Here is a 15,137-nt window from a genome sequence, read left to right on the forward strand (position 1 = left end):
ATAGTATTTTATGCTACTTTTCAAATTAAAATAGTAAGCATGTGTCTACATCTATTGCCTTTAAAAATATATAATTTAATGAAATATTTTATTAGTCAATTTATTTAATACGATTAAAATTTAAATTTCATTGAAAATCATAATATTATAATAAAAACAATTTACCCTTATCTTATTACACATGTGTCATGAGAATAATAATATGAGATCATTTATCTAATTCATCTAAATAAGAAAAATAATTCATTTAATAAACAAAAAATTAATTTTTTGAATATTTATTTTTTCATTAATTTAAAAAAAAAATATGTAGGTTGATCCACATGCCCACATACATGCTAGTTTTTACGCGGGATGGGCCAATAATAAACCTACATATCTTATGCGGGACGGGAACATTTCTACAAATACTCTCTATGTCATGTGCATATTCACGTCCACATGTCAGTTCTTATGCGGGATACACCAATAATCAACATGCATATTTTACTCAATGGAGGTCAAACCGCATTGACATCCCTACAAATACTCTTTATGTCATGTAATATTATCACGGTAAAAAGACAAGTTTTTTTTTTTTTTTTTTCATTAAGTCACTCATGACTTTTTTTAGGATTCTATATTTGTCACTTTTTATCTATAACAAATAAAATTGTTTGAAATACATACATCTAGAATAAGAGCATTTATTTATAAATGTTCTTTTGATAGATATCTTTACAAAGTAAATTTTTTATAAATGTTTTATAAATCTGATGCACTTTCTATATTGTTTATGACAATAAATCAAACTTAATCATTTGAAGCAGATAATGTATGCAGGGTATGCTAATAGGTGTAATACTGGTGAGACTTGCGCGTAAATCTTGTATTCTTTTATTTTAGATTTAGCAAAAGTTTGTAGTTTTTTAGTTAACATAATTTTTTGTTGCACTCAACTTGTAATACTTCAAAGTACATTTCATATATACTTAACATACATTTCTTGTACTCACAAGGTTAATCTAGCATATAGGGAAGTTGGTATACTGTGTCAATTACTTTATTGAGATATATAATTCAATGTTTTGGTAGTTTGTTCAAATGATTTGAAAAATTCAAAATGAATTTATATGTCTTGTAATAACTTTATATTAAACTTTGATTCTTTTTAAGTTTCTAATGAACTACGAATCTAATATTAAATGGATATTTTGATGATCTAACAAAAATTGAGTTTGTTTTCTATAATCTTGTAATTTTCCATCTTGAACATACTTAGAACAAAAATATTAGTTTATTAAAATTTGAAATTATTTGTTTATATCAAAATTGTAAATTTGTAATTATTTTGATAAATGAAGACTATAATATCATTTATCATACTATTAAAATAAGATCATTTAAATTATAAAATCTAATGATTATATATTACCGTGAGTATATTGTATCTCAAAAATCCTACTTAATCAATGGAACTACACTTCTTTAACTAAAATGGAACTGACCAGTCCTCGGGCGTTGACCGCTAGTAATGAGGGGGCCTCATAAGTTGGTCCCACGAGCGGCGTGGGCCAATGTCTCGAAAAACATGTGAGCCAAGGTGGCGAAGAGTGGTCAGAGATCAATCACCAGGATGTGCTGATGTGTCCTCAGCAGCATGGTGAGGGCGATGAGACATCGGACATAGTGACTCAAACAACAGAGTTGGGCCACGAGAGGTGGGTCCCAGACCACACACCAGTTATCAGTTAGGGAGAAGCCTAGATCACGAGAGGTTCGTGCGTGTGGTGTGGATGACGCGTTCAGGCGTAACACAAGTAAAGAGTCACTGGAAGAGATACGACCCGTGAGGGTCACGTTCCAGGGGTGAGCTGCATGCATGACAAGTGAACAGCTAGGACACTCCCAGGACGGATGGCCCCAGAGATTAGGTGCACAAGTTGGTACCCAAGTGGTCATCCCGTCTGAGGTCGCACTCCAGTAAGGGAGCCTTATGCACTAGATTGCCCTAAGAGTGGGTGGTAGCAGCGCCAAGGCACACCCTCAGTAACCCTAATTGCAGTTAGCGGAAACAACGGAAACCCTAGAGTATACAAAGGGTAGAATTAAACCTAATAAGGTACGCAAGTTTTTACGTAGCCGTTACACTGATTACACAAAGAACTTTTTACAACTAAGTCTTGGTGTTTCCTAGCCCGATACTGACTTGAGCGTCAGAGTGTGAACGGCCTTTAGGATGCTCTTTGCCTTTACATTTTCAGGTGTTTGATTAGAGAAAGACATGAACGAAGACTGAGATAATTGGACGTGTGATCGACGTAGATGCACGAGGCAATCGAAGTCAACCGACATGAACAAAAATGGTTCACTTTTTTATATGACACTTCCCACAATCTTGAGCTTTAATACCATAATATTTCTTTGGTAAGCAATTTCTTTTAGTTTATTTTAAGATGGTGTATTTTTTATTTATTTTATCATTATGTTTTTTATTCATACACGTTACAAACACTTGTAAAAAATATTTAACAAATATTCATAAATATAGAGATTCATACATGATGAATTTGTTTGCTACAGGTGGGTAATGTGACCTAATGGCGTTGAAGGGGGAAGTTATCTCTTCCACTCAATTCTCAATACTTATTGCTTCCTTTTTTCATTTTAATCTCTTATGATAATAAATTAATAAAATTCCTTTTGGTATCAGTCTCTCTTGTATTTAAAATTTTATTTTACTGGCATTTCAGGAACATAATATTTCTTCTTTCTCTCAATTAACCAATTCATCACTTAGTAATAAAAAAATATGCAAGATCCAAACAAGAAAATTCAAGAAAATTAAAACAAAAATATTTTTAATTTTTTTTTATTAATGTTTGATAATAGATAATATAAAACTGAATATAAATTAGGTTGTCCACAGGTTAAAATAAGAAGAAAACATCAAATATGTTCATACGTAAATTAAAATTAGTTACTATTGTACATATTTTAACATATGAAAAAAGTTTTTTTTTCTTTTTATCTCTTTATTGAAAATATTTGTTCAAATGTATTCATAATCAATTATTAAAATATTTTACAAAATGCCTGAGATGTACATGAAATGACATTACAAATGAGTAATTAATTCATGATACATATTTTATTCATCTTGAGATACCAGGTTGACTTTGTGGTAAAAATAGAAAAAAAAATTGAAGAAAAGAAGATAATATAGGTTGTGCTCCCGCCAAGAAAATTTATATTAATAATTATTTATCCAAGAATCATATGATACAGTTATTATATTAAGATTATTAGTATTATTATAATTACAATTATTTTTTTATGATTTTTACACTGAAAAGACATGCATTCATGGTAAAGACTTAAAAAAAATAGTTGCAAATAGAAGTGGTATAATTAAAATGACATAAAAATATTTTATTATTAAATTGAAAAGTGAAAAATTCATATAGATGGAGAAATCAATTATTCGGTTTCATTTTAAATTAATCATTATTTTTCTAGAAAATATTTTTTTTTTCTAGAATTCTAACCACATCCTTATCGAAGGTTACCTTTGATCTTCTGATAGTGAATAGAGCAAAGTTATCCAATCATATTTTTATTAAGAGTAAATTCTTTTTTGTTTCTTTTTCTTTGAGTCAGTTTTGAGTATACATGTATTTGTATATAGTGTCTATGCCTTCAAGATTCGTCCATGTTAATTCAAGATCATAGTGTGTCCAGATCATTGATAAGGATTTTGTAATGTAGGTTAGGCTATCTCTATTTTCTTTAGGAGTTAACACTCTTTGTGAGTGCTTCTCCTTCTAGTTTTATTTTTAAAAACAAAACTCTGGGTTAAAGGATTTGGATGTGAATGTGACACTGCCACAAGTTCCAAAATTCTCTTGTAAGGTTTGTTTTGTTAAGTGAAATAGATGTCCTTTGATGAAAATGGTTTTGAAGTTAAACAATTTGATAGGTGGTTGAATATTTAAATTGATTATGAAGTGTATTTTGAAGTTTAAATCTTGAATTTACTTATTAAATTGTGATTTAAATGAGACATACTTGCTCTTGGCCTTAAATCTGCTCAATGACATTCCTTTGTGCTTAATTAGATGGAGATTCATTTTTAGAGGTTATCTTGACCTCAAATTCACTCAACGTCATCTCCATACGCTCAAGTAGATGGAGATGCAGTTTTTGGAGTGCTCTCTATCTCAAATCCACTCAGCACCAACACCCTACACTCAGTACCAACATCTTGCACTCACCCCGAGCCAAACCAAATTTTCAGCCCTAGTTATTTTTATTCAGTTACCTCTTGTTATTTTTCTATAAGTCATAAATTTAAATTTAATTTTTTGAAAAAATTTCAAAAAGACTATAGGTGATGAAACTCAATCAATAGTAAAGAACTGGGGTGTAGTAACATAAAAAATACGAAGAATCATATATATATATATATATATATATATATATATATTTTAAAGTCCCTGTATAAAAAGATAATATTTTATACACTAATACAAAAGATACATTTAATGATGACTTATTATGACGGTTATATTTTACCTGTCATAATAAGTGAAGCGGTGGCACAATGGTAATTATAAAAGAACTTATTATATCTTTTATCAAAAAAGCATCATAATAAATATATTTGATATCTTTTAATAAAGAACCATCATAATAAATATATTTTATATCTTTTACTATGACACCTGTCATAGTAAATTTTTTTTAGAGTTTTACCTTTTTACTAGTTCATCTCTCCATTCTTCCACTAACACTGTCTCCGTATTCAACAAATGTTCATGCTTATACTTTTTTACTCACATCTTCCTACTCTCTTTGCCTCTCTACGTAAGTTCAGTTCTTCTCTTTTCCTAATTTCATTTTCACCCTAATTTCTCATGTGTGCTTTGTTTGTGGATGTCTCAAATAGATTTCCAAAGTGTTAGAGACATTGAAGGTCTACACATCTCTCTGAAATTTGCAAGTTTGCGTCGTCAAAATTTTTTTGCTGCTTGTGCTTCCATTGCGTTCAACAGGTATTTCTTCACTGCAAATCTCGTTCCATTTCTTCTTTTTGTGTCTTCCATTGTGCTCAACAAGTATTTTTAGTTGAAAAATATTATTCTAGTAGGAACTTTTTAGTATGTAATAAATTTGAAGTTGGGGAAAAAGAGAATGGAATGGAAGATTTAGGAGAAAGAGTGAATGGGAGCAATGCTGGGAGGAGTGTGCTGGGAGGAGTGTGCTGTAGCATGAGTGCCCAGAAATGAGATAGGGAAGCGTGAAAGTGCAAGGCATGGTGCGCATAATTTTTCAGAGATGTACGGATTTACTTTTTCTACTTTTTACACTTTTTTATTTTCATTACCCACACAGAATTTTTTTAATAATAATATTACTATCTTTTATTTAGTCAATTATAATGTAATCTTTAAATATTATAATATATATATATATATATATATATGAATAACTTGAAAGTCTAATATCTAAATATTATATTATATTTAATTTGGGTATATTCTGTATTGATTTAAATTTTTGAACAAACAAAATTTAAAGGCAATTAGAATGCAATTAGAATTTGTCCTGTAAAGTGGTTTGTGCAATTAACTTAGCTTGTCTTGTCTTGTATAATATTTATATTATACATAAATATATAATGTGTATCATAATTTCCTTTCTTGTCAGCCAAAATATATAGTGGGAAAATTTGATACAGACTCCATGCATTGATCTTGTGCTGTGAAGACCAAGTTCCTATCCAAACTAAGTTTATTTAATAATCCAAAAAGGTATTCCCAAAACCTCCAAACCTTAAAATGAATAAGTGAGTGTATTGGTGATTATTATTCAATTTGAAGATAAAGTGAGGAATTTCGTTGAAAACGTAGAAACTAGGAGAAATTAGGAACACATGGATTTCTGCAAAGTTGGTTTTGTTTGCATTGAGTGTAATGTCTGATTGAAGTTGATTTCACGTGTCATTCATGAGCTCGTAGTATCATAAAACAAAACCAATAATCACAAAATCCAAATAAATACCATCACCAGGTTGTACCGGAGAGTACTTATAGGTCCTTATATATAATTTTGTGACATGATGATTTGGAATATTTTTTTTATTTAATTGTGTGTGTCTTGATCTCTTTCCTTACTATAAGTTGTTAGGAAAATTGATACATAAAAGTGTTTGTAAGATGTAAATTATTATGATTATAACAAAATATTTTTATACATTCTTACTTTTCTATGTTTTTCTTTCATTCTTCAAATGCACCAGCTTTCTTGTTTTGTCTCTTCCCAAGTTGTCGTTGACTCTTTAACCTACATTGTCTAAGGTATGTAAAATATTTATTTGTTATTAATATTTATTTTATTGTATTTATGATTTGTATGCTATTTCAAATTTGGCAACATTGTATGATGATATTCCGAAAGACAATCCAACCTGATCCGTAAATACACTAGTACCCATAAAGTTAAAATATATAGTTATTTGTTGTGTTATGTCAGAGAACATAACAATGGATCGAAGTTGGATCAATTACAAACGCACAACAAATGAATATGAGAATGGAGTACAACAATTTCTTGAATTTGCAAAGGTGAATGTTCCGGATAATAATGGAAGATTTTATTGCCCGTGTGTGAATTGTTTGAATGAGCGAAGACTACCGACTGAAGTTATTCGAGAGCATGTTCTTTGTGATGGTTTCCTAAAAAGTTACACAAAGTGGATATGGCATGGTGAATTAGTAGACATACCAAGTGTTCATATGTCTGAAGTTGAAGCACAAGAAGTTGATTTAGAGATGGATGATCAACTAGAGGAAATGATCCGTGATGTAGGATATGATGCCTTCCAACATGCACATGTGTATGAAAATTTGTGTACTGATGCTGAAAAACCTTTATATCCAAGATGCACTAAGTTCACTCGATTGTCGGCGGTATTAAAATTATTTACTGTGAAGGCAAGAAATGGGTGGACAGATAAAAGTTTCACAGAATTGCTTGAGTTGTTAAGTGACATGCTTCCTGAAGATAATACGTTGCCAACACGTAATTATGATGCGAAGAAGATATTGTGTCCAATGGGTATGAAGTTTGAAAAAATTCATGCATGTCCCAATGATTGTGTGTTGTACAGGAAGGAATTTGATAAGTTACATCAATGTCCACATTGTGGGATATCACGATACAAGAAGAAATATGATGATTTTGAACATGATGTTAAGAAGGGTCCTCCTGCAAAAGTGTTGTGGTATCTTCCTATAGTTCCAAGGTTGAAAAGATTATTCAGTAATGCGAATGATGCAAAACTTGTTAGATGGCATGCAGATGAACGTAAAAAGGATGGTAATTTAAGGCATCTGGCAGATGGTTTGCAATGGAAGAAAATTGATTCCATGTTCCCAAATTTTGCCAATGATCCAAGAAACATTAGGCTTGGACTTGCAACAGATGGAATGAATCCATATGGTAACTTGAGTAGTAAACATAGTTCATGGCCTGTGTTGTTAGTGATTTATAACTTACCACCATGGTTGTGCATGAAACGCAAATATGTGATGTTATCTTTGATGATCTCTGGTCCAAGACAACCGGGAAATGACATTGATGTTTATTTGAGCCCGTTGGTTGAAGATTTGAAGATGTTATGGCAGGAAGGTGTTGATGTGTTTGATGGGTACACAGGTGAGTCCTTTAAGTTGCATGCCATGTTATTTTGTACGATCAATGACTTTCCAGCATATGGTAATTTGAGTGGATACATCACCAAAGGCCACAAAGCATGTCCTATATGTGAAGAAAACACATGTCATAATCAATTACAACATGGAAGGAAAACAGTGTACCTCGGACATCGGAGATTTCTTAAATCAAACCATCCGTATCGTAAATTAAAGAAACCATTTAATGGGTGTCAAGAAAACAAATTAGCTCCAACAGCTTTAACTGGATTGCAAGTATATGAGCGTGTGAAGGACATCCAAGTTGTGTTTGGAAAGACACAAAACAAAGCCACAGGAAGTAACATATGGAAGAAAAGGTCAATATTCTTTGATCTCCCATATTGGAGGGTGTTTGATGTGAGACATTGTATAGATGTCATGCATGTAGAGAAAAATGTGTGTGACAGTATTATCGGAACACTCCTCGATATTCAAGGGAAGACAAAAGATGGTGTCAATGCTCGTTTGGACATGGTTGAAATGGGTATAAGAGAACAATTAGCTCCACAGTCTCATGGTAAGCGCACATACTTGCCTCCGGCATGTCATACGTTGTCTAAACAAGAGAAAAAAAGTTTTTGTGAGTTTTTACAAGGCGTGAAGGTTCCACTAGGTTATTCTTCCAATTTCAAGAGACTTGTATCCATGAAAGATTTGAGATTAGTTGGCTTAAAGTCTCATGATTGTCATGTTTTGATGCAACAAATATTACCCGTGGCTATTCGAAATATATTGCCTAAGAATGTCAGATATGCCTTAACTAGATTATGCTTCTTTTTTAATGCAATATGTAGTAAAGTTTTGGACCCTGAGAAGTTGGATCAGTTACAAAATGATGTTGTAGTCATATTGTGCCAATTGGAGATGTACTTTCCTCCATCATTTTTTGATATTATGGTTCACTTGATTATTCATTTAGTTAGAGAAATTAAAATTTGTGGTCCAGTATTCTTACGATGGATGTACCCCATGGAGCGATACATGAAGATATTAAAAGGGTATGTAAAGAATCAATATCGTCCTGAAGCATCAATTGTTGAAAGATATATTGCAGAGGAAGCCATTGAGTTTTATACAGAATACTTATCAGAAGTTGAAGCTATAGGGGTACCTAAGTCTCGTTACCATGGAATAGGTGTTGGTAAGGGTACTCGAAGTGCAAAAGTTATAACATTGACACGAGATGAAGTTCTTCAAGCACATTTTTATATACTGAATAACACTAAAGAAGTCATCCCCTACTTAAATGCTCATAAAGATATTGTGAAGAGAAATAACCCACGAATGCCTGAGAAGTGGGTGATTAATGAGCACAAAAAAAGCTTCTTGAAGTGGTTTAAACAACAAGTTCAAAATGATAATACAACTTCTGATACATTAAATTGGCTAGCATCTGAGCCAAACTTTGAAGTCATAAGTTGGAGTGGTTATGATATAAACAATTTCATTTTACACAAAATTTGAAGATGAAAAAAGCACCATGCAAAATAGTGGAGTAATGGTGGTGGCTGAATCAATGCATTTCTCTAGTTCAAAAGATCAATATTCTGTTATGGCATCAATGTGCTACTTTGGTGTAATTGAAGACATCTGGATGATAGATTACACAATTTTTAGAGTGTCTGTCTTTAAATGTAAGTGGGTTGACAGTAATAGTGGCGTGAAGACTGATGATCTAGGTTTTACCTTGGTTGATCTGGAAAAGGTAGGTTATATTGAAGAGCCATTCATCATGGCATCTCAGGCAAAACAAGTGTTTTATGTTACTGATCTCACTAACAAACGGTGGTCAGTGGTTCTCCATGGAAGAATCATGCATGGTACTCATGAGAATGATAATTTAACATTCGATATAAGTGAGACTCCATCTCTCTCCACAAATATGCCAACCTTGAATGTCGATAATGAAGTAGATGATGTGCATGCCACACGTGATGATCATCATGAAGGATTGTGGGAGAATGTTCCAATTTGACAATGTAAAACATTTATTTATGTTTATCCTTTATATTTTTAATAACTATATGTTTAGTTTTTTACTAATAATTTACAATCTAATAATTTGAACAGAGATATGTCTAATCCATCTGATATCTTCCCTCCTTCACAAGATGGGGACAAGAGTCAATCATCTACCCATAAAAAAGGTAGGCGTGGGACTAGGTTGAGAGAGTTGACTATCAGCCACGATGCTAATCAGAGATTGCCAATCCAGTTTGATATGCAGACGGGTAAAGCTTTGGGAGAGCATAGTACAAAATTTACCAGCTATGTGGCCTTGCTTGGTAGAAGCAAAGTTAGTATTCTTATTGATGATTGGGAGCATGTTCCAAAGATGGTGAAGAATCAAATTTGGCAGAGTATCATTGTACGAAATCTTAACTTATTTGTTTCATTATAAGCATACATAATTGCTATTTAACATATATAATTTATATTTATTGTACAGATCACATATGACGTCCCAAACAATAACTTATTGAGCAAAAAATGGATTTCATATGCTGGGGCACGATGGAGGGGTTTTAAGAGTGACCTTACTAGTCGTTATATTTATGGTGCATTGGGTGAAAAAAACCCATGTGAGCAAAATCAATTCCTCGATGAGGAAACATGGCAGACTTTTCGAGAAAGGCGATTAGACCCTACCTTTCAGTTAAATTAATATCATATGTTGGTTAAGTGTCTAATTATCATGCATTATAATAATTTAATTTATGTATATAATAGGCTAAGAGGAAAGTTGCACAAGAGATTCAAAAAAAGAATGTTCACCCTCACAGACTGTCTCGTGGGGGTTATGATAAATTAGAGCAAAAAATGATTAAAGAGATATCTTCCTCTCACTCCACTGAGGACTCAAATTGTAGCATTATAACCCGTCCTCCCCGACATGAAAAATGGAAAAGAGCTCGCCAAATACCATCAGGGGATTACACATCTGAAGAAGTTCAAAGCGTAACTAAGCGCATTGTTAGTAACTTATATTGTATGTCATGTTTGAATGTTTATGTTTATTTGCACATATTTTAAAATAAGTTTTAAAAATTTGTGTTGTAGGATGAGTTGGTGGAGCAAAGCACGCAGGGATTGTTCATTCCACAAGGGCGTGAGGACATATTGACAGTTGCCATTGGTCGCCCAGAGCATCCTGGACGTGTTCGTGCTGCAGGACGAGGGGTGGGAATTCGAAAATTCTTTGGTCCTCCACCTCGGTATTATAGTAAATTACATCTTAGTGAGACCGAGATGGAATCCCTCAAAGAAGATATTAGGAAGGAAATTAAAAAGGAGGTATATTCTGAATTGAAGAAAGAGTTGTTATTAGACATGCGAGAAGAGTTAGCATCCATGTCCGTTAAACCTTCTGTTGCCCCTTCAGAGCCTTCCCCTATTCGTATAAGTACAAAGGAGAGTTGTGATGCTCCTGAAGGATCAGAGGAGGTTGGTCCTACTATCCTTGCAGACTGCGAATTGTATATTGATGATCCCCTCGAGTACTTGGTGGCCTTAGGTAATTTTTACTTTAATGATATTGTTTGATATGTTTTAGTCTAATTATATTATTTAATTTCTTTCAATTACATTATTTGTGTTAGGTAAAATGTATACATTAGGGTCAACTATCCACCACCAGAAAATTGCAGATGATATGATAAGAGTGGTTGTTGTAGACGTTCGGGATGCTGTTGCTCGAATCCCCGTGCCTACTAAGGAGGTTCAGACGGTCGGAGAAGCACCTGGGAATTTCATTCTTTGGCCAGCTAGATTAGCAAAACCAATTATGTTGAGAGTAATTTTCTTTACTTGTTTTAATTATGCATATGTCTTTTTGTAGGTATTATAATTAATTAAATTGATATACTAGTGTTACTTAATTTTTTTATATATGCATAGAATGATACTAAAAAAGCAAAGGAAGTTGTGAATCATTCACAACAACATCCAAGTACTTTTCAGCAACTCGGTGCAATGGCAGCGACTATCAGGATGCAACCTATACAATTAGATATGCCACTGGAAGTTGTAGGCAGGACTAAAAACATCCCTTTTTTTTGTGCCAAAGGGATATTTTTGATATTCTCACCGGTACTGATATGATATGCGTATCAGTAATACAACTTTGGTTAATGTAAGTAAGCTTCCTATAATAACTTTTAATAAGTTTTAATATATTCAATATGTTATTATAACAATATTTTTTTTCAATGTTCAAGGTATTTACATCATCTGTGCATTGAGAAAAAAAAATGTTAACATATATGGGTTCCTTGACCTTGTTGCCATTCAGAGTGTTGGGAATAAAGCTAGTGAGGTGCAGATGTATTTCATAGACACATTTCAAAATGGGAACAAAGAGGTGTACTTAGCACCTTACTTGCATCAGTAAGTATACATTTATAAATTAATGCACATCTATCAAAAATTCAATTGTTGCTAATATTATTTCATCTAGTAGGGGCCATTGGCAATTGATAGTAATTATTCCTCGACAATCTCTTGTTGTTCTCTTGTGTTCATTGCACAAGAAAATTAATAGTTTGGCAATTAGAAATATACTGGATGCGTAAGTTTTCAATTATTTTGTTATGTTATATGATTTTATAAATAATATAAAATTTAATGTATGTAACTATTGGTAGAGCTATGGAAGCTCATTTAAGGTTGCAAGGACTTCCACATATTGCTAAGAAGAAGCTACAATACATTGCACCAAATGTAAGTCATTCATCTTACTAGTATGAAATTGTAATGTATAAATTATTATATTATTCTATTTGTATTTAACTTGTAGTGCTCATATCAACCGGGAAACTATGAGTGCGGGTATTATTTGATGAGACATATGCATAAAATTATATCAGCTAAAATTAAGGACTCGTGGAAGGAGGTAATATATAATTAACTCAAATATGTTAAATATGTTAAATGTGTTAAATATTAATTTCATCTTCAATATTTGATTATGTAGATATTCAATGATCCATCTCCATTGAAGTTGGAAGTGCTACAAGAGGTTCGATAGCAGTGGGCATCATTTCTTTTAAGTACTGTAAATTCTCATGTTAAAACTAGTTAAATGTTTTGTATGAACTTCAACATATTCACTTTTAAGTATTTACTCTAAATGATAATTTTAGAACTAGTTAACAATTTTGTATGAATTTCAGCATATTAACTTTTAGTTAAATATATCATTATTTATATGCTAGATCGTTAAGATTTTATTTTAAAAATATTTGCTTGAGAATTGTGATTATTATGCAGGGTACTTTACGCATGTAAGAAAATGAATATATCAAAAAAGAATTAAAAAAAACGCATTCTATGACGGTTAAAATATTATCAATCATAGAAAATAACATATTTTATGATGGTTAAAACAATATGTGTCATAAAAAGTAATATTTTTTATGATAAGTGTAATTTTAACTGTCATAAAATGTGTTATTTTCTATTTTGAGGCCAGAGAGCCGATGCCAAAGTCGCCCTTTACGCGAGGGAACGCCAGACAGACTGACCTCTGCTAACTACGTTTTTTTATTTTATATAGACTGGAAGCTAGAGAGATACTTCGACGTATAACAATATGTTGAACCACTTCAACAAGTCTACGTGTAAGATATCCAGCATCTGATGTTCGTACAGCAGTATCTACAAGAGTAAGCGAATGGTTAATTCACTCAAGTCTTTCTTGGAAGTGGAAAACCAAAAGATGCTATGCTGCCTACCCCTACCAAAGAACGGTGGGCGAGCAAGCGAAGCCCCAGGTTCAGAAAGAATAGTAGGTACCGGAGTAGTAGATACCAGAATATTATGGGGGACCGTCCAGCACATCTGGCAAGGATCAAGGGGGATCTCGTTGTTGCATAGCTCAGGTCGGAGCAACGCGCCATCGGACGTTCAAGAGGCAGTCGCAGAGAGGTGGATAGATAGGACTACGTCTTGCTCGATCAGGACGCTTTATTGCGAGCAAAAATGGCTTCTCTTTTCCCTTTTCTGGCATTCCCCCTGTTATAGAAGGTCAAAAGAATGGAATTGAAAAAGGTTGGTAAACCCAACCGGCGAGAGGATGATCAGCCACACTGGGACTGAGACACGGCCCAGACTCCTACGGGAGGCAGCAGTGGGGAATTTTCCGCAATTCCCATAGTAACAAGGGAAACCGAACCGTTAAGCCGAGTCCTTTTCTTCCCCACTGCTTCGACTTCATTCATACACTTGTCAGCTTTGTTAGCGAAGGCAAGGTGTGAAACGTTGTCTCCACTGCTCGTGAAACGGAGGAGACTCGGTCAGTATAAGGAATCTTTCTCGAGCTCAGGTACGGGCGACTCAGTCACATGTGCTCGACTGAATATGCAGCTACGGAAGGAACTGCGAGGTCTTTCCTCTCCTTATCAGTCGAGTTACTTCATAACCTCTTCTTCTTATTATAGTCGTCGTAACTCTCTCTATCTTAGGTGTCGGCATCACACATATCATATAGATTGTGTGTAGTGAGTGAGATTTCCCAAACAAAACATTAGGAAAGGAGTTAAAAAAATAAAAAGAATAGAGGGTATAAATAGTTACTATCTGTTCTTCCACAGTAAGAGGAGCTGATTGGGATTGTTTAAGCAACTCGATATAAAGTGAATTTTCTATGATGGTTTTTTTAAATATGACATAAAAAATAAAGACTTTTTATGTTGCCTGCATCTATAACGGGTCTAAAACCGTCATAAAAAGGTATGTTTTAACCGTCATAAAATGTCATTTTTCTATTAGTGATAATACAATTTTATAAATCGGTAAATTATATTTATATATCTATATATTACATTGCATAATATAATTATTAGGTAAGGATAATTCAAAATGTTATACTCAGGCACATATTATGTATTCAAATATTTATTACCTTAAAATATATATATATATATATATAACTATTACTTTTATAATTTAATTATTTTTATAAGTAATTAATTAAAAATACAAAATAGTATAATATATATATAATTTTATACATATAATTTAATAACAATAGTATTGAAAACTTATATAGTCATTATTTTTAAAAAAAAAATAAGTATTTATTTATTTTGAAATAAAGAAAAGTTGTTTGATTATTTATTTCATTAAATAAATAAATTATTTTTATTTATTAAAAGACAAATTATGCATATTAAAGAGTAAATTATTATATATATATATGTTATTTTAGAAGGAGAAGTTATTTAGTTATCTTAAAATAAAGAAAAGTTATTCAATTATTTACATTATTAAATAAATATTTTATTTTTTATTTTTTAAAGGGTAAATATATAAATACTGTCTACCTTTTTCTTTCTGAGAAAAGAGTTATTATTATTATTATAATAATTATTGAAATAAATATATATTATTAAATTATGAATT

General features: G+C 32.3%; 1 protein-coding gene and 1 pseudogene across 1 annotated transcript; both read left to right on the forward strand.

Annotated features, from left to right (window-relative positions):
* The first annotated feature begins 6,277 nt into the window (after positions 1 to 6,277).
* Positions 6,278 to 9,859, forward strand: LOC137837883 (uncharacterized; annotated as a pseudogene).
* Positions 9,860 to 11,799: 1,940 nt separating this feature from the next.
* Positions 11,800 to 12,762, forward strand: LOC137837876 (uncharacterized). Its single transcript, XM_090297740.1, has 6 exons — positions 11,800 to 11,868; positions 12,028 to 12,122; positions 12,196 to 12,303; positions 12,380 to 12,455; positions 12,532 to 12,627; positions 12,709 to 12,762. The coding sequence occupies exons 1-6, from the start codon at positions 11,839 to 11,841 to the stop codon at positions 12,760 to 12,762; spliced, it is 459 nt and encodes a 152-aa protein (XP_090153866.1). The 5' UTR covers positions 11,800 to 11,838.
* Positions 12,763 to 15,137: the final 2,375 nt, after the last annotated feature.

The sequence above is a fragment of the Phaseolus vulgaris genome, chromosome 11 (assembly GCF_051622355.1).
Source record: "Phaseolus vulgaris cultivar YP4 chromosome 11, ASM5162235v1, whole genome shotgun sequence".
Taxonomy (NCBI): Eukaryota; Viridiplantae; Streptophyta; class Magnoliopsida; order Fabales; family Fabaceae; genus Phaseolus; species Phaseolus vulgaris.

Bases quoted from the DNA above. Each gene is read 5' to 3' on its own strand.
- LOC137837876 (XM_090297740.1), top strand. From the start codon at position 11,839: ATGCGTATCAGTAATACAACTTTGGTTAAT. The intron at 12,123-12,195 runs GTAAGTATACAT...TTCATCTAGTAG, and splicing joins TTAGCACCTTACTTGCATCA to GGGCCATTGGCAATTGATAG. The intron at 12,628-12,708 runs GTAATATATAAT...TTGATTATGTAG, and splicing joins TTAAGGACTCGTGGAAGGAG to ATATTCAATGATCCATCTCC.